The following is a 24,035-nucleotide window of genomic DNA, read 5'->3' on the forward strand; positions in this document are numbered from 1 at the left end:
AATAAATGTTATTTGCAGTTAACAATTTTCTTTTTTCTTTATTACAATATTTATGGCAAGACTAGGTATATTAGATATGGTGTCGAATTCAGGATATCATATCATCATATCATCGGTTTTAAGGCAGCCTTATGATACATTGAATATTTCTTTAAAATGTAGTCAGGTAAGTTCTGTTATTTTCACCAGTTTTTCTTGGGTTCTGAATTCATGAATAGTGAAAGTTAAATTATAATACAAATCTGTGTATATGTTTGTATACACATCTTGTGTAATGTGGCATTTTCTGAAAATAAAATTTGTTGATGTTGCCTGAAAGCAACAAAAAACTTTCTAAATATAATTTACTTTATTTCTTTTTTTTCCCATCTTTCATCTTCTTGTATAGATATACAATACAAATTGAAAAATATTGGTAATTGGTAAAAAATATTGGTACGACCCAGGTTTTAATAAAATATTTTAATTACGCACTACAACTTGAAACCGGAGGTTAAATCTTCAACACCTTGGAGGTAGTTAATGACATAGACCCTTAAGATTTATACATGAGCCCTTAAGTACTACCCATAAAGCATTATTACGTTCCTTAACATGCTAGGAAGGATAATTTAGGGTGCTTTATTCGGTTTAAGTTACCGAGCCATTACGTATTAAAACATCGATGGAAGTGCCTAAAGTATACAATTAATAAGGCTTATTTAAAAACTGTATAGCATATAACGAAGGTGCTATTTAGTAGAATAAGGTTGTGTGTACAATTAGTTAGCCATTATAATTAATTATAGAGTTCATCTTTAAAGAGTACTTCAGGCGTATTTTTAATGCATTGAAGTGTATGATCCATTAAATTTAAAAATTAAAACGGAAAAATTCTCTGCTTCGAGATATAGGCTAATTTTATAACAAACAAATATTCACTGTACAAAATCCTTTGCCTCCACTTGTTTTGTCTTTTCAACATTATAAATAATCTTTCTAGTATATTGCAGCTAAGCAATACTTGTCCCAGTCCTAGGTTTGTGGAAATGTCGAAACGAAACCACCGAAGCCAAGCGAACAACCAATCAGGCATAATTCCTACGGAATGTCTCACAAAAGATACAATGTGCCGTAATTTCTTTTGTACTCTTTTTCTCAGTCGTGGCTTTTTTCGACGTTCATAAAGTAGGCATGAGTGCACTGCGGAAAATCTGCTTTTATTAATTTCCTTTTCGTTAGACATTGGAGCCTATTTCTTTTCTAGTATTGTGTCAAACGGATTCTGGCCCGCGGTTTTTGGGCTTTTATTTTTTAATATGGACGCCGGTTTGGTAACAATGACGTTTAAGTAGATTTCGAGCAATTGGAAATTTAAATAATTTATAATATGCTGTTATTTCTATAATAATAGAGTGCATATTAAGTTAACAAGATAGTACAATTAACATTTTATTTTCAGCTGACATTAAAAAGGAGAATATTAGAACTTTCAACTGGGTGATCCGATGATTCCTTTTATTTGAAAGATAGTGCTTTTCGTGTGGTCCCATTTAAATTTGATCTAATTCTGATAATTTGAAGGCGGTTTATTGTGTAAATAAAATTATTGAATTTATATCCATTAGTCCAATTGTAAATATTTGTCAAAGATTCTCTTGTTCACATATCAAAGCAATATTAAACATGCTAAAGTCTGTTCTGTATCATATGCTATGATATATCAGGCAAACTAAGTAATTTACCAATAATTTATATTCTGTAGGAAGGGTATAGACAAAGAGCGAAATAAAAGGGACGGGATCATTAACGACAAAAGGGAACTGTCAGTGAAAATCGCATCAAGAGTTTCACTACACATTACGACAATGGGATAAAAAAGAGCCGCGTAAAACGATCCCTAATTTAGAAGGCACCTGATACTAATATTTCTTAAAGTTCAGCCCGCATTTCGGTAACTGATTTACTTCCAAGTTTCGGAGTAAAGGTAATCCTGTGATCATAAGCTGGGATCCATCAGTCGTCATTAAGCGGACACGGCATCCATCCTTCTCTGGCTCGCTGCTGTATTGCGCTGTCTCGCTCGCACACCTGTACCAAGATTGATATGACCTGACTACCATCCACGATGCCTGACAGCTTGTTATTGAAAAATTGAGTGATAATCCCCACGCGGTGTTGTTTAAGATTTTCGTTTTTTTTCGTGCAAATTTTTTGCTCGCAACATTCGCTTTTAGACGAATGGAAATTGAATGGATTTCTGTTTGCGTCTAACGAAAATATATTGGGAATTCTATTTCGTGGTTGATGGATTCGAAAACTTCAGATGCTTTATGAACACCTAATAAAAACGTTTTGTGGTTCTTGTTGTTTCGCTACTCTGTGTTCAATGGCTGTAAATAAGTGACAATATTTTGTTATGGCTACGATTTTACAACCGGAACATTTTCCCACGAATATTTTAAAAAATATTTTATTCTTCGTATTTATTATTATAAACGGTAAGCTGCTAAAAATAGTGATGGAAATAAATTGCAATAAAATGTTTTACGTTATTCACATGTTTTTTTTTTACGTTGAATATTATTTCATTTGAAAATGGTAAAAGCAAAGACGACTGTTAAATTTTTAAATAAATTTGACGTGATCATGAAAACTGGTATTGAGAGAATATCCATTATACTCCTAGAGTCTAGCACATTATCTTAAACCGGATTCGAACTCACGACCAACAGCTATCTACATAATTTATCTTTAATATATGGACGTTTCTAATCTAATGCGTATTGTTCCAGGTTGCGCCTTCGTCAAGTTCAGTTCGCACCAGGAAGCGCAGCAAGCGATCACACAGCTGCACGGAAGTCAGACTATGCCGGTGAGTACGTTGCCTGTGAGCGCTGACAGCGCTTGATTTGTTGCGCTTATCTGTGGCGCGGACCGCGGGGCATTTTGGGCGCTAATTTGCTGAAAATCTAACCTCAAAATCTTAATGCTATTCATTGCTTCGTTTGTGTGTTTACTGTTCCTTACAACAGAATTATATTTATTAAATATTTGAATGTTTCAAAGTTTCTTAATAATTTTGATACAGTTTCATACATCTAAGTCTATTTTATATATAATAATAAAAAACGGTTTTTACAATAAATTCCAAATTCCCTTTTCATACAGAATGTTTAATGGTTACATTTTTATAACATTTGAAATTGCTGTAAAATAAATTTATTTCAAGCCATAAACAAATTAAAATTTAATCCTGGTACAATTGTTTCTTGTACGTTTTTCTATAATAATAGGAATATTTTAGCTCATAACCAAGAAAATGATTTAGTATAAACTTCAATCGATTAAAAGAATATCATATTTTGTACCCACCTGAAAACTATTGGGATACTAAACACCCAGTCAATGACTATTAAACTTGAATTTGTCACAGCACACATAGAGTCTAGAACATTCACTTCAACTAGTAACATTAACGACATGAAAACAGTGCGTATTTACAAAATGGCCAACGCAAACACGTTGGATACCCGCAAATTGTATGCAAACGGACGTCATAATGTTTTTATGGATAGCATTGTTGTTGGAACCATAATTATCAACATATCTGTCATTCACCATACTCATTTTGACATTAATGATTGTTGCCATATTATTACGGTTCGCCACATTGGTATTATTATCTGTGGAGCGATTTTCGTACGAAAATTATTTAAGCATAGAACGAATTATAATAACATTTGTAGACGAATAGTGATATAAATTCTGTACTCTGTATGGATGGATGCAATCATGTTCGTCGTTCATCTGATGAACTTAAATCTATGGAAATATATACTATAAAAGTAGTATTAAATAAATGAATCGAGATATTAAATGCAAATAATTGAAAAAAAAAATAAAACATACAGAATAAAAAATGTTATTTCGAAAATGCTACAGGATATCTTAACCTAATAAGCCCTTAATATATATCAATATTTGATATACTAATACCTAGTATAGTAATATATTATCTGTGCTTACTCATCAATTATATCGACCACTTACAGAATAACCACTGTCTTGACCTTATTCAATCTTTTCTGCTATAAGCACCTTTATACTTTGAGTATATTTTGTTCCCGCAATATAAGTGATTTACAAAGAAACGTATAAATAAAATTAATAGCAAATTTATGAAATGATTTAAAAACTCACATTAAAACGTGAAATAAATACAAGTACAAAAACATGACAGTCCTAATGATAACGTTACAACAATGCATAAACCGTCACTAAAACGTTGGCTCCCAAATAAAATCTCTTATATGAGTTACATTTTGTAGCGTATATAACAAGCACCTAACAATATGGAAGCGAAAATAAAATAGCTCAAACTCCGTTTGACATGCGGCCAGTCGCAAAACTAACCAGTTTGTATCGAAAATATACAAATTCGCGAACTGTGAACGAACTAAAATATAAATCTGTTACGTTTTTTTCCGGAATGTTTTGTAAAGTGTTAATTTCTTTATGTTTGCGTGTTGGAGTTAGTGACGCAAGGACAAACTGGTTTTCTTTTACAATAACCTTTCTAAAATCGAAAGCAATGCTACTAAAACTTATCTAAGTCATTAATTTATTTAACCAGTGTTCTTTAAAATAGCTGAAAAGCATAGTCGTTTAATTTTCGTAATGAAGTATTAAAAAGTCTGCAATTAACTATGTAATAATTACTTAAATCGTTCTGTGAATTTCTTATTTATATAACGGTTATTATAAATTAATGATTCATTTATTCCATATTTTATAAATTATATTCACATTTCATATCTTGATGACTCGAATAATAAACTTAAATAGTTTCATATTGTTTTAAATATTTTCTCGAGTAATAATATAAATGCAATTCTAAGCAGGCATGTTTTTAAAATATACGAAATAAATAGCTGTTCTTCAAACAAACGCTTAACACACCATTGTTAGTTCAGGCTGGTTTTAGCTTTTGATCACAGTAGCATAAAACAAATATTGAAAACGAATCGTTTTCCGTGAAAAATATGCATCCGATATTCTTACAAACGGCATTCCACAGATATGCTAAAATCACACTAAAAATAAATGTCATTGTTTAATTTAGCAGCAAGCAAGAGGAATCTTCTTCAACTTTCATATGATTTTTCCGATAAAAAAAACGTTCTGACAAGTTTAAAAATCAAGGATTTAAATAACTTCTAAGGCACTAGGAAAGCGATCTACAATAAAAAAAGACTACAATACAAATACAAACATCACGAAATTTTAGCATACAATTCTAATTTCCAACAGACAAAACGAATGACAATGCATTTTTTCGCATTCTACGTTCGCAAAAAAAGAAATCAATTCGCAACTGACAGACGAATGTTTTCACTGTAGTTACAAGTGGCATACGTTTGCTCAACAAAAAACTCGAAAATTGAGTGTCCGAAACAGCCGCTTAACTTTTAATTAGTACGCCCTGAGTACACGAGCTCCACAGAGTAATGTAGAGGTGGATAGACATTTTTAATCTGTGCCATGAATACAGTTTATCTGTAGCCGGATACTGTTTATCGTTTAAATATGCTATCTGTAAGCAATTAAACAAAAAGCATTTTGATTAAAAATATTTGGAAGGAAATTTAATATTTGCAAATAAAAAACTATTAACTTTTGTAATTTTTAGAACTTGTTACAACAATATGCATTCTCTTTACAATAATAATTATATACAAACTAACATTGAATTGATACAAATAACTTAAAGATTAAATGGCTTGGTTACGAGACAAATACAATATCAAGACTATAGAGTAACGATACAGATAAAAACTATACGATTAAAATGTCAATTACATATACACGTAATCAGAACGTACCTACTTACCCGAAAAATCGATTATTCGGTACCCATTGAGGATGGAATTCGAAGCCGGACCCAGCTGATAATTCCCTTAACATCCGAGTACAAAAGCCCATGTCGGATTTGCTCCGCACTCCTCTTAATGACGTTTTTGTCTGCCCGATTTTCATTGCTTTAATCTTGTATTCGGTGTAAATATTGATTCGTCGGTGGTCGGGCCACGTTCGCACTTCGCTTACCGAACAAAGGAATCGTACTTCTGTTGATAAACATGTTGTCATATAACATACATTTACAGCAGAAAGTTGTTATATGATATTTGGCCTATCGGAATGCTGCAGCCGTGTGGATAATGTTATATTTATACCAGGAGTCGGAAGCCCGTGTCCTATACCTTTCTTTATTTAAAAAAGGTTGCCAGCTTGTAATACTTTAGAGGTTAATATATCACCTCTGCAAATGTTTAGGGGCAGTGATGCCTCTCCATCGGACGACCCACCAACTCAGTAACAAAGATTGTTTGAAAGAGTTTTATTATAAAATTATTTATAAAATACAAATTGACTTTGCGATATGTTTATTGAAAGTAATATATTCCTCTGTCTCTATTGTGTAATGCTATCAAAACAAAAAGACTGTAGCAATATTAATAGAACTTGAAAAATAGTATCAATAAACATCTTGTTTTAAGTAGTATTTGCTTGTGATTAATTACCGCTCATATTGTCTAAACATTATTTATTTAGAATAGGTCTAAAAGTCAATCGGTATAACGTGCAACAAACGAACAATAAATCACATTTTACTACGTGTGATTCATTAAAAATCTACAATTTCCAAACGAGCTCACCAAATAAACCCATTCATTCACAAAACCATTTGATGCATAATCGAAAACTTCATCTACAAACTCTTATCGCCGCTAAACGAAAACGCAAAGAATGGAATTATTCGGCCAAGTTGAAAAGTAGCATTAACTAGTAAGAAAAGAGTTAATGGAAGGTAACCGACAGTGTACGGATTAACTTCCCTAATGGATCCGAACGAGTGATTGATTCACTTTATGATGGATGATTATAAAATAAAATATTCTCAGTTGTGTTGTTGATGTAACTTTGATATGTCTGTCATGTCACCGCTTATGTTAACAATATTGACGGTCAATGATTATAATATAACAATATTTACGTGTATAAATGTTGGATAATTTATTGATCAAGCTTTCATGTGTACTTATAATAGGTACATAGTACTTCAGTTGACTTTCCTTTATGCACGAGCGAATTATCAACGCTCTATAAGAGCAATACGATTAGAAATTTTGAAAGAATAGAAAAAATTTGATCACGAGGCAGGATATTTTGAAAGAATAGAAAAAAAAATTCTAATTTATAAAGCAATTCAATGCTATAAAACTAAAAATTAAATAAAGCAATACGTTTTTTTATTCAATCTTAAGTTAGTCAATACGATAGAATATAAATCCAAACAAATAATTTTACACCATCCTAGTAGTCCTACTAGTCCTACTAGTATTATAAATGCGAAAGTTTGTAAGTATGTGTGTGTGTTTGTTACTCTTTCACTCAAAAACTAGTGAACCGATTGCAATAAAATTTGGTACGTAGTCAGCTGGACAAATGGACATATAGGCAACTTTTTATATATGATATTCCTACGGGATTCGGACTTACGCGGGTGAAAGTGCGAGGCGTAGCTAGTGTATGATAAAAACCCATACGAGAAACATTTTCATCTCCCTCTTTCAAAATGTAAAGGTAGCATATTCATAATTTAATACCATGTTATAAACACATTTTTCACAAGAATAATTTTCCACAAAAAAATTCCTTCAAATTGTCAGAACTAGACTAGATATAAATAGGACGACATGGAAGTCAACAGCCTCCTAATATAAAAAAATCTTAAAAAATCGATTCACCTGTAAAATGTTATGAATGGGAAGTACCAAACACAACAAAATTCAGTCGAATTAATAACCTCCTCCTTTTTTGAAGTCGGTTGATAAATGTAAGAATATATCATGTGACATTAAACACTTGAAATGTCTATCTAATATACTTTTATCTTCTATGGTATTTTAATATATTTCAAATGAAATATATCAAGTAAATAAACCGTAAAATGACGAAATAATAAAAATCTGAGCTTCAATCTATTTAATCTTCAAACATGTATGAAAACTAAAGTATCTGCATGTAATAAGGCTTCGTGAGGTTATTTTTACGAGAAGGCTAGATTACGCCTCCGTCGCCGCTCCATATCTGAGTACTTTATATTAGATCTTATATGAATTCTAGTTTAAGAGTCAACAACGTGGATTAGATGTAAACATCAAGCCATTTAGATATTTATACGGATTTCTATACTATACGCTGTGCGATGCAGTTGAATCCCCAGTGATTGGTTATTCAATGGCCAGACTGAATCTTATTATGATAGCAAAAAAAATTTCTACGAAAAAAAACCAAATCTGTTCATTTGTATTAAGGTTTAAAATGCGTTAATTATTGCATTATGATTTGCTGCATCATCGTCTGAAGAAACTCTCAAATATTAGAACATTACCTCTGTATATACCTTCTTGACTTAATTTTGTAACACATGTATAGAAGTGACTTAGAAGTAAAATTTCAACGCTTTTGCCCCACAGAATTTAAAGAAATTCGAACACGTGCGTGGAATAGTTTCAACCGACGTTGAACATTTAACGACTTTTTACTCAAACTTTTTTTAAACTGTTTCCTTAGAAATACTCGGAATTAAATAATGATAATATCGAATGAAATCAAGCACCAATTCAATTTAAAAGACATATATCTACAACAAACAAACTATTCATATGTTTTTAGTTTTATCTATAAAATGTACCTAATAAAATATTTTATAAATGGTTTATTAAGTTGTGACTTAATTGTATTATGTAGAAAAAATTATGTGCTTTTTATGTTTTTTTTTTATATTTAACTTACTTTCTTTCTTTTTCAACATAAAAAATCAACAAATTTAATGCATTATAATGCAGGTATTTTTAAATAACATAAACACTGCTAATACTCATTTCATATATCTAAGCGAAAAATACATGTTTCGGATTTATTTAAGGTCTTCAATTTATTCATAACCACGGGTAAACCTCAATCAAAGCATCGAAAGCGACTAGAGCATTAACATCAAAATGAATTTCAACGTAAATCACTCAAAGAAAAAGGTATTCGGAAACTTTCGTTTTTCCATAAATTGACAGCCATAAAAGGAGCCGAGATCTCGAGATTTTACGTCGATTTTTTTCATTTTATAAGTGAATTCTTTGGACTCGAGTTAAGTCTATTATAACTGGCTATTATCGATAAGTCGGTAAGAGAATAAGTGAATTTTAACACAGATATTGAGGGATGTACTAATGCGCTTCGGCTTAAGTAGATAATGTAGTTTTTAAATTTAATTTTATTACATTGCGGACGTAATAACATTAAAGATTTAATGAAAGTTCGAAGGTGAATACTAATGTATAATTATAATTCAGGCATATAAAATGTAAAAGCGTTAAAAACAAAATCAATATTATTTTGATCACTGGAATGAAAATTGAAAAAAAAATAGAATGTAATATTATTAGTGATAGTGTATTTATCATTAATTATTTCATTCAACAAGTACACGAGTTAGTAAATTATAGACAAATGAACAATGTGGCTTCCCATTGGCACCAATTCGACAACTGCATTATGAGAAGTTAAATAGTTTAGATGCAGTAAAAAGCCCAATATTGTCTATCTCAAATATTAAAACGACGACATTAACAAGATTCACTCGAACTTTCATCTCGCTCGAGTGTTTAAGGCTATTTACTAAGCTTATGGGCGAGGCGCAAAATTAAGAGATTGCGAACAGTCCAAACAGTATAAAACGACCCTTATTAAGGCCTTCTATTCAGAGCCGACGCGTTCTGCGTATTAATTACGAACGTTTAAACAAATGAAATACGATGTGTACTCGCAAAATTGTTGGTACACACTTTAAGTATTTTTATTCTGTGCATTACCATTTTGATACGGGTTGTTTTAATCTGTGCCTCAATTTTGGCGCGGAGCGTCTCTGTCATTAAAGTTTTATTTCTTTTAATTTCTTTTCAAATTAAATAGTTATATTTTCTTGCTATAAAAATAAAGTTTTATATGTCATCAAGTATTTAATGTTTTTGTTGGATATAATGTTCAGTTGCCTTAAAAAATGTTTCCTAATATGTTATATTGTGTAAAGAGCACTTGAGTTTTTAACCAAGCTTTTCTGCGTAATAAAACAAAATGTTTATTATAGAATATAGTGCATAGTTTCAAACGAATTGATAACAGCAACAACCACGATTGATTTAACTTAAAAAGAACCACTGTATTACATTCAAACCATAAAATAAACAACAACGGTACCTAAATTATCCAATTAGTAACAACTAGAACAATTTTACGTTTTAATTAACTCCGTGTGAGCGTTGGCGCCATTTTAAAATGAAGACATGCGACGGTATTTGTTTAGGAATCAGCGTACGTGTTGTAATCACGTTACAACGAAGTGTGTTTATATAGCCCTGGTTAGGGTGCTTTTGTGACGTCATAACATAGCCGGGATTCCGGCGGTTTGATTCGTTTGTTTAAAAAAAAATTTAATTCGTAATATAAAGAGACTGTCCCTAATAATATAATGGAAAAAGTAAAGGAATTTATTTCAAGTTTTCGCGCGAAAACTTAAAACAAACCTTTAACTTTTGTTTATATGAGTGAATTCTAAACGAAATAAATGTAACAAAAAATAACTATATATAAAACATATAAAGACTTTATTGTATTGACTAAATATTTAAAAGCCGTATTAATTTTACAAATGGATAGCCAGACAAGAAAAATAAACAATAAAAAAAGCAATAACGCTCCCTCTTACTCCATTTCGTTATTCGTACGATTTTTACATTTTTAGCTCGCGCTTACAAAAAACCTCAATTATATTTACAATGAAGACAGACAAGCTGATATTTGTTTAGGCATACGTGCTGTAATCACGTTACACGTCTCTGTTTATACGGGCCTGCTTTGGGATGATTTTGTGACGTAATTCTGACGTCCTTGTTTGGATTACTTGGTTAAAACCGTATGAGTTGTTTGGTTGTATATTTGATGTTTTCGAGGCATTCTTAAATTTATTCTAGAATTTAAAAGTAGCGCTCTATTGGCCGATAGTCGGTCTATATATTCAGACATTTAGTCAGACAGCACGATTTTTAGTGTATGTCGTAACGTCATAGCTGACGTCTTTCTGTTCCTCTCTTCTTAAATATTTTTATTAAATAATTTTTTTGCATACGTTTCTCACTGCACATTCATACCTTACATCCTTCCCGTCTATTCCATAGAATTGTTTACGTTTACAAAACTAAGAAGCGTATTTGTTAAAAATTGATATTCATAGTTTTCCCAAACAATATATTCTGAGAGCCCCAATTTATCTGAACAATAAACCTTCCAAAAAAGCATGCGTTGTATAAAAAGTTAGTGCTAATAAAAAATATTGCGAATTAGAATTGAACCGTAAACTTTATCTTAGCGTACCTCTATAACATCTAAACGATGAGGCCGTCCAGAGGCTAGGATGCCGATAAAAGTTCATCCAACAAATCCGGAGCTAAGGCGGCTCATACTGTATATGTATACGAATATTGCGCAATAATAGAAGCTTTGGTTTAAGCTATAACATACGTCTTATATTTATGAATGAATTCCTAGATTAATCAAATAGACTTTTTATTCTATATGCATAGAAACGGAGCGGATTTTACATGAGAAACGGAGCAGATGATACGTGAACTTATGCTAATGATCTAATGGGCGAGTTTATCGCTCATGAGCAATCTCTTCCAAACGACTCATTATTTGTGATAAAGAGACATAATATAATAAATATAAAAAGAAAAAAAAAGAAGAAAGTTTGTTTAACATAACCTGTAAAACAGAAGCTTGTAAATTGTGAATAAAACTATGTAATATAATAAGAAAATATTTATGAAATAATAAAATCCAAAATATTTCTTCTTCATAAATAAGCCCCTAAATTTGAAATCCGTTGTGGATTCCAAACAAAATAAACAAAACAATTCTATCTAAGTGGTACATATGTACTTAACAATTCCTAGAAAATACAAATGAGTATAGATACCTATAAATAAATTCTTGTCCCTTTTATAACTTAAAGGTTTGAACCCTTTAGGTCTATTTTTACCACGACGAGAACAAGGGTATAATTTTAGCTCTTTATGTGTCTACAAGTAAAAAAAAAGCTGCTTTATATAAAAGTAAGTTGCTTTATATATAATAGAACTCACAAAGTTTCTATAATTTTACTCATATGATATAATTTAATAAGTTTCTTGATTATAGGCTATATCACAGCATATCATACGAAATATTTTGCGCGGTAAAATAATTATTTTTCAAAAGTTATGTATCCATGCCAAAGTAACCAATCATTATTATCCCGAGATATTTTTCTGCTGATTTGATAGTCAATTGTAAGTAGGAAATATTAATCTAATAGAATGTGGATATATTTTTAATCTGTTGTATGATTACATATAGAAGAGGTACATGCGATACAATTGTTCAATGACATTGTGTATAAGCCGCCTAACGCATGGCGCCTATCATGAAGAAATTGAAAGCATTCAGAAGTTACGGGACAAACACGAGATCCGGCCCCGGTCTGTTTGTCTCCGAAGCAATTTGGGTGCATGGCCGATATTAGACACGTTTCAACTTTACACGCCCGGAAGTTTAATAGAACTCGAGGCGAATAGATGTTACATCCGTATGGCTTAATTTTTAAGACTTGTATGGAATATGATGAAATTCTTATATAGCTTTTTAATAGTGTTTAATTTTCTAACATATCACGTTGAGAAACAAATATTTTGAAATCGAGAGTTGTTAATGAAAATGATATTTAGATAAATGATAATTAGACTTAAGAAAAATACAAATTTTCCGCCGATATATATAAATATTTGAATATTTTGTTGTACCTACTAATCAATAATGTCTATAAAATAATACATAATCAGATAGTATGAGCTATTGTAATCAATAGGGTTAACAGTCCAAATTAATATCCTCGCTTAAAGTAGTTAACTCAATTTAATCTCAGACAGAGTCTGTATCAAATAAATTCCAAAGATATTTCTAGACTATTCTGCCCGAATAAGTCTCTATAATATGAATACAGGATAAAGTAATACCCCAGTCTAATTAAAGCGTAACAAGTGAATATAAACAAAATGATATTCCGCTATATAAAGTAAGATCCCCCGGGTGCTACTTATTACTACATGCGAGTGGCCATGCGACCTGGCTACCATTTATGCCTTTATTATACGTACAAATGCTGCTTCTAGCGTACGTAACTGTGTTATGCACTACATCTTAAATACATTGGACTTTAATACCATTACTATGATATACATACGTTCGTAAAAGCAACCTTCACTATATTATATGCTAAATTTCTAAAGAATTTCATACATATATTTGTTGCTTGCGATTCTTTATGTGGTGGTGGTTAATCGCCAGCTAGATTTTGAAGGTGATTTACCTGCCTTTTTAAACTTCGTCCCAAAAACGAAGGATCATTTATACGACTTTTTGGCTGTGGGGTTTCAACCGATTGACGTGTTTTATATGGAATTGTGAGAGACGTGGGTGACCTTTTTTGTATTATCTTCCATTTGGCTTATTGTGAGGTCACTTATCAATGAACAAGCTTTAACTACACTTTCACAGTGTATTAAAATTAATTATTTATGTACATAATTCATGAACATTGAAGACTAAAGTCGTCGAAAAATAACTCTGTTACGCAAAACACTTTGTTATATAACATTAATATTTTGTTAGCATAAACAAACGTAAAGGAACGTCTTTTTGATCTGGGAAGCGAAATAAGGTAAACAGGGCGGAACTCATTTAAATCTTAACTTGAAACGAAAATGCTTTTGTTTCGCAAGAATATGAACGTTTCTTTTATTATAATAATAACTACAGTAATTGTATAAAACGCTTTACGGTTATCGTAATGTAATGCTGTACTTTGAATTGTTGCTTCTGTGTGATAATTTAATAATATATAAAACTCTCATTTATGTTAATAATAAAATTATGTGTTCGTTCTATACCGATTTATTTACAATACAGCTTTTAGTATCTTCCAATTATATCGAGAGCGGCCATAATAATTCCAGTAAAATCATGAATGCAAATTTTATGAGAATGAACGTACGTCTGTTACGTGGAAGACTTTTGACATTTTGATGATGCTTAACAATCTAATATTTGCATGTAGTTTCTGTACCAGAATTACACATAAGCTGTGGGTGGAAGGGAAGGGAAGGGTGGAACCGTGCGGCACAGCCAGTATATTATTAATATAAAATCGATCTATGATTAGTACTTAATACAAAAATAAGAGAGGCTTTTTAGCATACGTGAGTACCCGACTTATTACCCGACTGAGACAGAAGGAGGGCAATGTTCAAACGCAAGTACCTATACGCGACTATGTATGTCAACATTTTTAACACAATAAAGTTAGTGGTTGACATTGGCCATATCAAAATGACGCTCGGAAATAAAAAGGAGGGGTTTGATATATTCTATTATATGTATATATATATATATATATATATATATATATATATATATATATATATATATATATATATATATATATATATATATATATATATATATATATATATATATATGAAAGATGATAAAAAGACCATTACCTACATAAAACCAAAAAGTGAACGGTGGGGGTTTTGTTTCTATAAGATTTTTTTCTTATTACACATACATACTACGAACTAACTAGAATTGAAACAGGGCACAATTTCTCTAATGATATCTGGCTAAGTTAAAACTTAAACTGTTCATAGTACATTTGAGTTACAGAAAATATACTCCTCTCCGATACATATATTAAGTGTAATAGGTCACTTGAAAATATAATGTCTCTTAATAACAGAAAGGGAGTCGATAATGGCTGGCTAAATAGTGATCTACCTGAGAGCTTTGAGCAAGCTCTCGGAATAAATTACGATCTTAAAACACGGTACATTAACTTTGCTACGATTAACCATCTAAGAGTATCGGTGTTCTTTTTTTTAATTAAATTTATTGTGTGAATCAACTTTTAATGTATCCGTGTTTAAATAAGAAGAATGGAAGTTACATTACGATAAAGATATTTCACAAAAAACAGGAATTTTTGAATTTTTCGAAATTCACAAAATGACGATTGTTTTACTCTTGAATAAAGGTTATAAGAAAAAAGGAATATAAAATAAGTCTGCCTCATAAAACACTAAAAAAATTAAGAGAATTTAATCGGAAAACTAATAGTTTGAGTAAAAAATGAAAATAACTTAAAAGAGCTTTGAACGTTAATTTTTTAAATAATACAATTACAATAAACATACGGCTGATAAATCGCCATTGTTCATTAAAATGCCAGGCCTGCAATCACGACGCATACTCTTAGGCACTAAAACAGATCAATACAGACCCGTCCAAGACTGTATATATGGTCCATTCCAATTATCTACCCATTCAAGTCCATCTAAGTGTCCTGAATATTCAAATGAACCCTCTCACTTAGACCACAATTAAAGGCACGATTATATATGCATCAGGGGACCCCATTTTTGCATTTGTAATAGGGATCATTGTGTAATTATTCATTCGTTAGAGGGTCCAATCTATAGGAAACCTACTAAAACGCCAGGCTTAAAACCTTGTACTTTGAATAAATCTCCATTTATTATGATATTTTTATTAATTTGTCATTTATATTCGCAACGAGGATTACCCATTAAGGTGCGCACATGAACGTAATGTCATGGCGATTATGTAACTTTGATTACATGCATAATGCATACGATCAAAACGCCATTTACGGCCTGCCTACCAAAATATAGTGGTACCTTAGCAATCTTTTGCAAATTCAGTAAAAATTGTCACGAATATTTATATGCCAACTAGCTGCGCCCCGCGGTTTCACCCGCGTAAGTCCGTATCCCATAGGAATATCGAGATAAAAAGTTGCCTACATGTTATTTCAGTTGTCCAGCTATCTGCGCAACAAATTTCATTGCAACCGGTTGAGTAGTTTTTTGCCTCATAAAGCAACAAACACACACACACACATCCTTACAAAGTTTCGCATTTATAATATTCATAGGATAGGATATTATAATTCAGTCATCGTTTTTAGTTAATCATCAACATTGAGAAAGTCCGTATTTTAAAATAGAAATAATGTACTGGATTACAAAAAAGTTTTCTCGAAGGAAATAAACTTGCTCTGCGACATTATTTAACCAAAAATAGCAACAAAAAGCTTCAACCGTCGAACATTTCACTGACAAAATAAAGGTTGCTATCTACGCTTTCTTCAATTACTTTTATTCCAACACGGTGTTTTCTAAGCGTGCACGTCCGTTAAAGTGGACAAATACCTTAAGCTATCTATATAGAGAGTGAGTGCTTTCAACAAAAATTGCTTCGATCCACCGAGCTCAATCCATTTCGCCGGCAGTAAGGACGGATGTTTTATTTCTACACCTTGTTTCAACTGATTAAATTCATGCGAGGACAGCTTCACTTGCTTGGATACTTTTTGTTTTGTTTTTCACGGTGTATTGTTGGGAGTGTGTGGCTCTGGGAATTATATACCACTGAGGTTGTAGTGAGATAGGGCTGAGTTAATTGTAATTTACTATGCTAAGACAAAAAGTGTGTTAGTGATGTTAAAGATTGACCTTGAAATATACAAAAATTATACATATTTTAAAACCAGTAATTGAAGTTAATAGAAGGGGGGGGGGCAAAATGTTGAAACGGAAAATTAGCCATCAATAAATATAAGAATAAAATCCTTTTATTGACATATATTCACAAAATCCTATTAAACCTCTATCCTTCGTATCGAGGTAAACAATACCTACCTAATACACTTCTCTGTGCGAAAAGAAAAATACGCAAAAGGAAACGCCATGCGGAAATGTTTGTGAAATGGTTCATTACTGTAATAAAAAATGGGGTGAAAGAGAAAAACGAAAGTGCAAGAGGAAGGGAAGATATTTATGCTCTCGGTGATATTTTTAGGGGCTATCAACGTCGCAATTACTACCTATGTTTTATATGATTCCAGACGATTCCTATTACTAATGCTTATATTTTTGTATGAATTCTTGAAAGCTCTCTATCTTGTCTTATATATATCAACAATGAACGAATATGCTTAATTGAACATTATTATTGCATACATTTTTACTAGCTATTCTGTCGCTTTTTGACTACGCGTAGAAAAAACTCACATAGTAGTAAGATTTCCGGAATAAAACCAAAGTCCATTAAACCATAGTCCATAATCCTAACTATTTCCTAACCATTCTAAGGTCTCCAGGTATCTTATTACAAAATTTCATCTAAATAGGTTATGTGGTTTAGGCTTGAGGAAGAGACAAACAGACACAGTTACTTTCACATTTTAATAGAAGGAAGACCTCTTCCTTCAATGTATGTACCAATATCAGAACAATGAAGAGTATTACGGATAATATTGGGCTTAGTTATCTAGTTACGTCACGTACGTTAGTCACGTGAGTGTAAAAATGTTGATGGTTTCTAATACCTAACTGAATAACTGATCGAAATTAATAAACGAAATAAAATAAACTAACAAACTATCAGACGTGGTTCATACAAATAGATTTTTATGTACAACAGATATCATATTAACGGCGATGACACTAAATCTCGCCAACTCAGCTATCTGTCACGTGGTAATATGGCAACACTGGCAAAATATTTGCGGGAGGATAATGACCCGGTGTTTGTTTTGCGGGTGATTTAGTAAAGGTACAGCTGGCAAGTCGCCAGATAAGTGTGCACACGTAAACTTCTATTTTCTAATCAAGTTTAAGTTGAGGTGTTCGCGCATTATGCTTCTGTTGCGCCCGCTGAATTATATAATCTGTGAGCGGTGTAGATAGAGATTTTATATGGCAACGATTATTTGATCATTGGTATCATTATCATTCACCAAATAGTACTTTTATAGACCAAATTATAACTATTGTTTTTAACCGACTTCAAAACTAGGAGGTTCTAATTGCGACCGTTTTTTGTATTTGTTAAATCATAACTTTTTTTCTGTGTGGACTCGATTTTTATTTTATTTTTAAAAGCTGTTGTCGCCCGTGTAGCTCCTATAAAATTTGAACTGGTACTGACAATTTGAAAGCGTTTTAGTTATTTGTTAAAAATAGTTATTATATAAGACGTAGTTCACATTAGTTCTGTGGATATGTTATGAATATTTCCTAGAAAATTCAACACTTAACCATATCAATTGATATGTTATTCCTACGAGATAAACGTAGTTTTTTATTAATCAAATTAAAAAAAAGTTGTTTTGCTATTTATTTCCTTAAATTTATAGTAAAAATAAGTACATTTTATTAAGACAAAAAAAATAAATGTTAAATTGGTACCTAAACTAGGTAACTGAATAACCTGTGGGTTAGGTATTGGACCAGGCTCTTAATAAATTTATCTTTTTTTTTTGAGACAAAAACCCATAGAAAATAATACATATTTTTTATAAATAAAGGTATACTTAAATTACCGGGATTTTCATCTTCGTAGGTTTACAACCTAATATATAAATACTTTAGCTCTCAGGGATCGCGTAAATAACCAACGGTTAAAGTTTTTTTTTTTGTTTGGTCCAGTACTGCAGTAACAAAAATACAAGAGTATGCAGCTTTGTTCTTTTAAATTACTATAGATTATTTGTTAAATTACAATAGAAGCTTAATTAGGGGAATTAATGAATAAAGCTTAAAATGTTAAATAATAGAAATCTCGTAAATATCTAGTCTCATAAATATACCAACGTCATAGTACTATTTTCATACCATATTTCACACTCACCTTTGAGGTAAACAAGCCACAGCCAGCTCCTATAATTCATATTTTAATTTAATGTAAACTTTTTCTTTAATTAAAATAATAAAATCTACATGTTCCCGTATAAAATCTTAAATCTAGAATGCTACAAAGTGTTGCCTATTTAGCCGTTAGCACCTTTATAAACCTACATTACCTCTATCTACATTTTAATTCCGTCTCCTCTCCCAATTGGGTGCAGTAACGAAATGAAAGCCCTAATTGTCTCCTGCCAAATGCAGTCTTCTAGGGCGTGGTTAAAAATACAAAGCAGGTAGGTGCATAAACGAGGGGGAATGTAAACGGAGCACATTTAGCCGACTCTGTATGCAAGTTTCATGCGGAGTACACTTGAATAACTCGCGTTTGTTTGCATAAAAACTTGCATTTTAGGACGCGTTCACAGATTCGTTCCGTTTCGCGGCTATAAATGTTCTTGATATCTTTTTTATGTATTTAAATTTTCAATATATTATTCAATATATGTTTTTAATAATTTTAATTATATAGTTACCCTAGCTAGGTAGAAAAACCGACTTTTAACGGGTACTGTATTCGTTTATAAACTCAATTGATTTTGTTCATTTCATAGTTAGTGTTAGAGTCATAAGTGTTAGGATACAATATGACTTGATACCATTTAAAGTATATAATTAGCTATCAATAGAATTAAATACACATACTCATTTTTGAAATAAGGAAATTCGATTTTCGATTTTAACAATCGAATCCATCAATTTAAGAAGATCATCCAGATCTTCTATTTTAATTCTATTTATTTATTCAATACATTATTACACACAGAGAAAATAAAGAATACAAAAATCATCATCATCATCATCATCACCATCATCAGCCCGTATCAGCATAGCATCAGCATATATGTTCCCACTGCTGGGACACAGGCCTCCTATGAGGGTTCAGGCCATAATCCACCACGCTGGCCAAGTGCGGGTTGGCAGATGTCACATGTCGTCGAACTTTTTAATTCTTGGACATGCCGGTTTCCTCACGATGTTTTCCTTCACCGTTTAAGCAGTGGTAATGTTATCCACATGCGCAGATAAATTGAAAAATCAATTTATTTCCTTCACGCTCGCCCGGCTTCGGACCCCGACTTATTGATTTTCAAGTCCAAGGTTCTCACCACTGAGCCACCACTGCTTTTTAATTATATAAGTTATATTATCTATATAACGATTCTATTAAACCAAGCATCCTCTAAATCAAACGAAACAACAACTCTTAGCATAATACACTATATTCATGATATTATAATAGTCTTACTAAGAGAGCATCCGACAATACTAGCAGCGCAAACATCTTCTATGATCGCTTGCTCAAATCATTTGCATAGAATAACTGGCGGAAAGCTCTCCCAAAATCCTTGCAAGTCGGCCGCTCCAATCATACCAGTGTGCTTACCGTAAAATATAGACCGTAGGTACACAATGAGTTAGTTGGAATTGTAATTTGCATATTTATAAGGTCAGTCCATTTAGCAATCGAACTTTAAATGTTCAATTTGTGCATTTATGCAATTGACTTTGAATTATGTTCGGGTGTTTTAACTGTTCGCCTTGCTTTTATGGGCGATTACATTATATGATGTTGTTTCGATAAGGTATAGTGATAGGAGACTGACTTTAGTAGTATAATAGTAGAATATTAAATTTGACTAAAGCTTTGTTCATTTCTTATACAATTGCACACAAAACCGTAAATCCCAAATTGAAAGCTTAAATAAAAATTGCTCAAGATTGAAAGATCTTAATTCCAATAAAGCTTAAAATCCAACACAATAAAATTCGCAACGGCCTACGGAAAGGGACATTACGCGAACTGTCTTGCCTGAGAATACCCTTAATTCTTTGAGCGGAAAGTGTGTTGTTTTATAAATAAACAACCCCGTTATCAGTTGTCGACACTCCAGAGACGCCGGATTTAATAAAAAAGAGCCCTATTGCTGTCGCTCAGTATAAAGGAGTCCTTATCTAGAAGTATGAAAGCATTCAAGAGTAAATTATATGAGATGTCGCGTAAGAAAATTAATGAGGTAAAAATGAGTGTCTCCGATGCGACGAAACTAAGCGTTTAATAGCGTTGTAGTTGTTTTTGCGGTTTTATAAAATCGTCGAAGTTTAGCCGGCTGAGGGGTGTTTCTGTTTTTATTTTGCTTGATGAAGCGTTTATTTTAAGAATTTTTGGTATTTAACTTACACAATAATTATTTATTGGCGTGTTTTAGAAGAAATTAATAATAATGGAATATGTTTGATAAAATTACCACGTATTAAATATTACGTTAATGTTGTCAGTCCTTGACAAATGTGATGCATTACCACGTGATAATGATTTAATTTTCAAAAATATTGTTTTCGTTTAAAACTTTGTTTTATATGTAGAACATAATACAATTATTAAAATGCATTGAACTCATTATGAGTCTCCACATCCGACCGCTGACCGCAACTGTCCTTAAATTTTACATATTATATTTAACTTTAGTTATAACAGCTTTTTTACTTTAACTACGTTTAATTATATAGTTAACTCTCTATAAACTGGTTTATAACTGGGTTATATTGATTTTTTGCAAACAAATTAAACCTATCGAATTAACGCGCTGATACGATCATTTTAATGACATTTTTTTTTATTTATTATGACTAATTTAAACATTTAATTTAATTAAAATATTCATATCTCACTTTACTACATTCTAATATTTAAGTGGCAACTTATATTTCACTTTATTTCATTCTAATATTTAGGTGGCATAACAACTTAAACTACGTACTAAACGATAATTCCTAACAAAACAGATACATCGCATTCACTGTACACATGTTTCTGACATTTAAATTGAAACTGCAATGCAATAATTGGCTATACCGCCGCTCTATGGATAACGGGAATCATAGGCTCATGAATAGTGGACGAACCTGGTAGATACATTATATTAACGGATGGAGTGTTCATTGGATATTCATAGTCGAATTACTACCGAAGGACAGCGGTCACTGTGGCTTCCCTCGCTTTTTAATTTTGTATCAAGTTGAATGTTCAGATGTTAATTGTTTTTTAAGAGGTACACAAATATACATTTGTGTGTATATTATGTGTGTGATACTATGTATGCTATTGAATAGTGTCTTAAATATTTTGAATCATAGAAATCACATCCTCATCACTGCATCTTTATCTTCAGACTTCTAAACTTTTTATAAAAGCGAGACAAAACATTCAAGCGTAGATACATAAAGTTTTCGTATCAAATTAGTACGATGCTGTTAAATTCTTATTCGATACAGAATTCTCGAACGAAATGATAGAGGCCAATTATGCTTATAATGAAAAAAAAAAATGAAACCTTTTGATTCCTATTTTTCTTTGCCCTTAAGATTTCAACCTGGAAAAAGATGAAATACTAGCTACCTACCTTACTAAATTGTTCCATAATATTTAATACTTTACACACTGTAGCTCGTAGCACTAACGCTACGGAGCTCTTTCAAGTGCTACGGCGTAGCTACTTTGTACTACGAATTATAAAAGGTACGTAAGTAGCGTAAAAATTTTTTGTAATATTATTTCTTAAGCACGTGAAAGGCTGTATTATATTATATTCTGGAATCCACGTCCCAATTTCATGTAATATTTCATTTCATTAATCGTATATTAAAGCACCTTTAAAGTAAATCTTCTGGACTGTTACGGTCCAATTTTCTTTTCGTTTTACTAAAGGACTGTACATATATCCTAAATAAGATTTCGCACAAAACTAATCCCAACTCAATTAATGACCTAATTCAGATTACGTCCCTTTATTACACCTTTCAATAAAAGTATTAATATGCTTCATAGAAGCGAAATTGGATCTGTGACATTAAGCCGTCGGTCCATGTATTACGTAATTACTTCTATCCTCTTAGTTATCTGGACCATTCAGGTCTTATTCTCTTTTAATTTTTTCCATGAATCAGCCTTATCGAATAGGCTTGGTTGGAAAATACTATCGTCTAAGTACCAATTCTTTTGTCTCCGATAAATGTGATTTAACGTTTTACTGTAGTTTTGTGACTCAGAAACTATTTTTAGTAAGAATTAATATTATTTTTTCATTCATACTAATTTATCATTTAAAAATTGTGGGAATCGATTTATTTACATTTATTCTGGCTTTAATTGAATATATTTTCTCAAGTATTTACCAGAATTTGAAACACAAATTTATCAAATTAAAGGCCTATTCCTCACCCTTCCCAGTCCATTCCTTCTTTCCTGTCATTAATCCTTTCCTTTTCACTTACCCCATAAAAGCGGGCAGCGCATTCGCAGAGCCACCTCTGCGAATGTTCATGAGCGGTGGTGATCGCTTACCATCAGGCTAACCACCAACTCAGTTGCCCGCTATATGACATTAAAAAAAAACTAAAATTGTAACAGAAATTTCCTCTTATACCTCACAGTACATAAAACAAAAGTTACACGTGTACAGCTGTTGTTACAACATATAAGCAATAATTATACCCGACTGCACGTAGCTCAATCAAAAAAATATTGTCCATGTCATCGCTCATCTCCAAGGCACAGTTCCCAAGGGAGGGGAAATGTAACGAATTAGAGCCGATATGAGATGTAATAACATATCTGAGAAGACTTAGGAAAGTATTACGGGTGTAGAGCATATTTTTATGCGATCTGCCGAACGATCGGGCTTAACCTCCGCGTGTGCTAGCGATTTGAAATTTTGATGTCAAATTATGTCAACGCCTGAGGGTGGGAGTGTTTTGAATTGTTGAATAATTTGATTCGGATCTTGGCTTCCTGTATGTTAATCTTTTATAAATATAATAATTTTCATTATTATTTATTTCACATTAAATAAAATTGACAAAAACATGGATTATAAATATGTAAAACATTTTACATTGCGTTTTATATAAATGTAAGTATTGTAATATTGTATTTTTTATAATAGACTGCTTCCTTTTCCTCACTCTTCCCCGTCCAATTTCTTTTTCCCAGTCGTCAATACTTTCCTTATTCCCTACCCCTTAAAAGCGAGCAACGCATTCGCAAAGACTCTGTGAATGTTCATTGGATGG

General features: G+C 31.8%; 1 protein-coding gene across 3 annotated transcripts in view; it reads left to right on the forward strand.

Annotated features, from left to right (window-relative positions):
- Positions 1-24,035, forward strand: part of LOC119834439 (CUGBP Elav-like family member 4) — a 144,270-nt gene that overhangs the window by 99,594 nt on the left and 20,641 nt on the right. For all 3 annotated transcript variants that reach the window (XM_038358797.1, XM_038358798.1, XM_038358799.1), the window contains exon 3: positions 2,775-2,854. In XM_038358797.1, coding sequence (XP_038214725.1) covers positions 2,775-2,854 — 80 coding nt within the window. The remainder of the gene's footprint in view (positions 1-2,774; positions 2,855-24,035) is intronic.

Source organism: Zerene cesonia, chromosome 19 (genome assembly GCF_012273895.1).
Source record: "Zerene cesonia ecotype Mississippi chromosome 19, Zerene_cesonia_1.1, whole genome shotgun sequence".
Lineage (NCBI taxonomy): Eukaryota > Metazoa > Arthropoda > Insecta > Lepidoptera > Pieridae > Zerene > Zerene cesonia.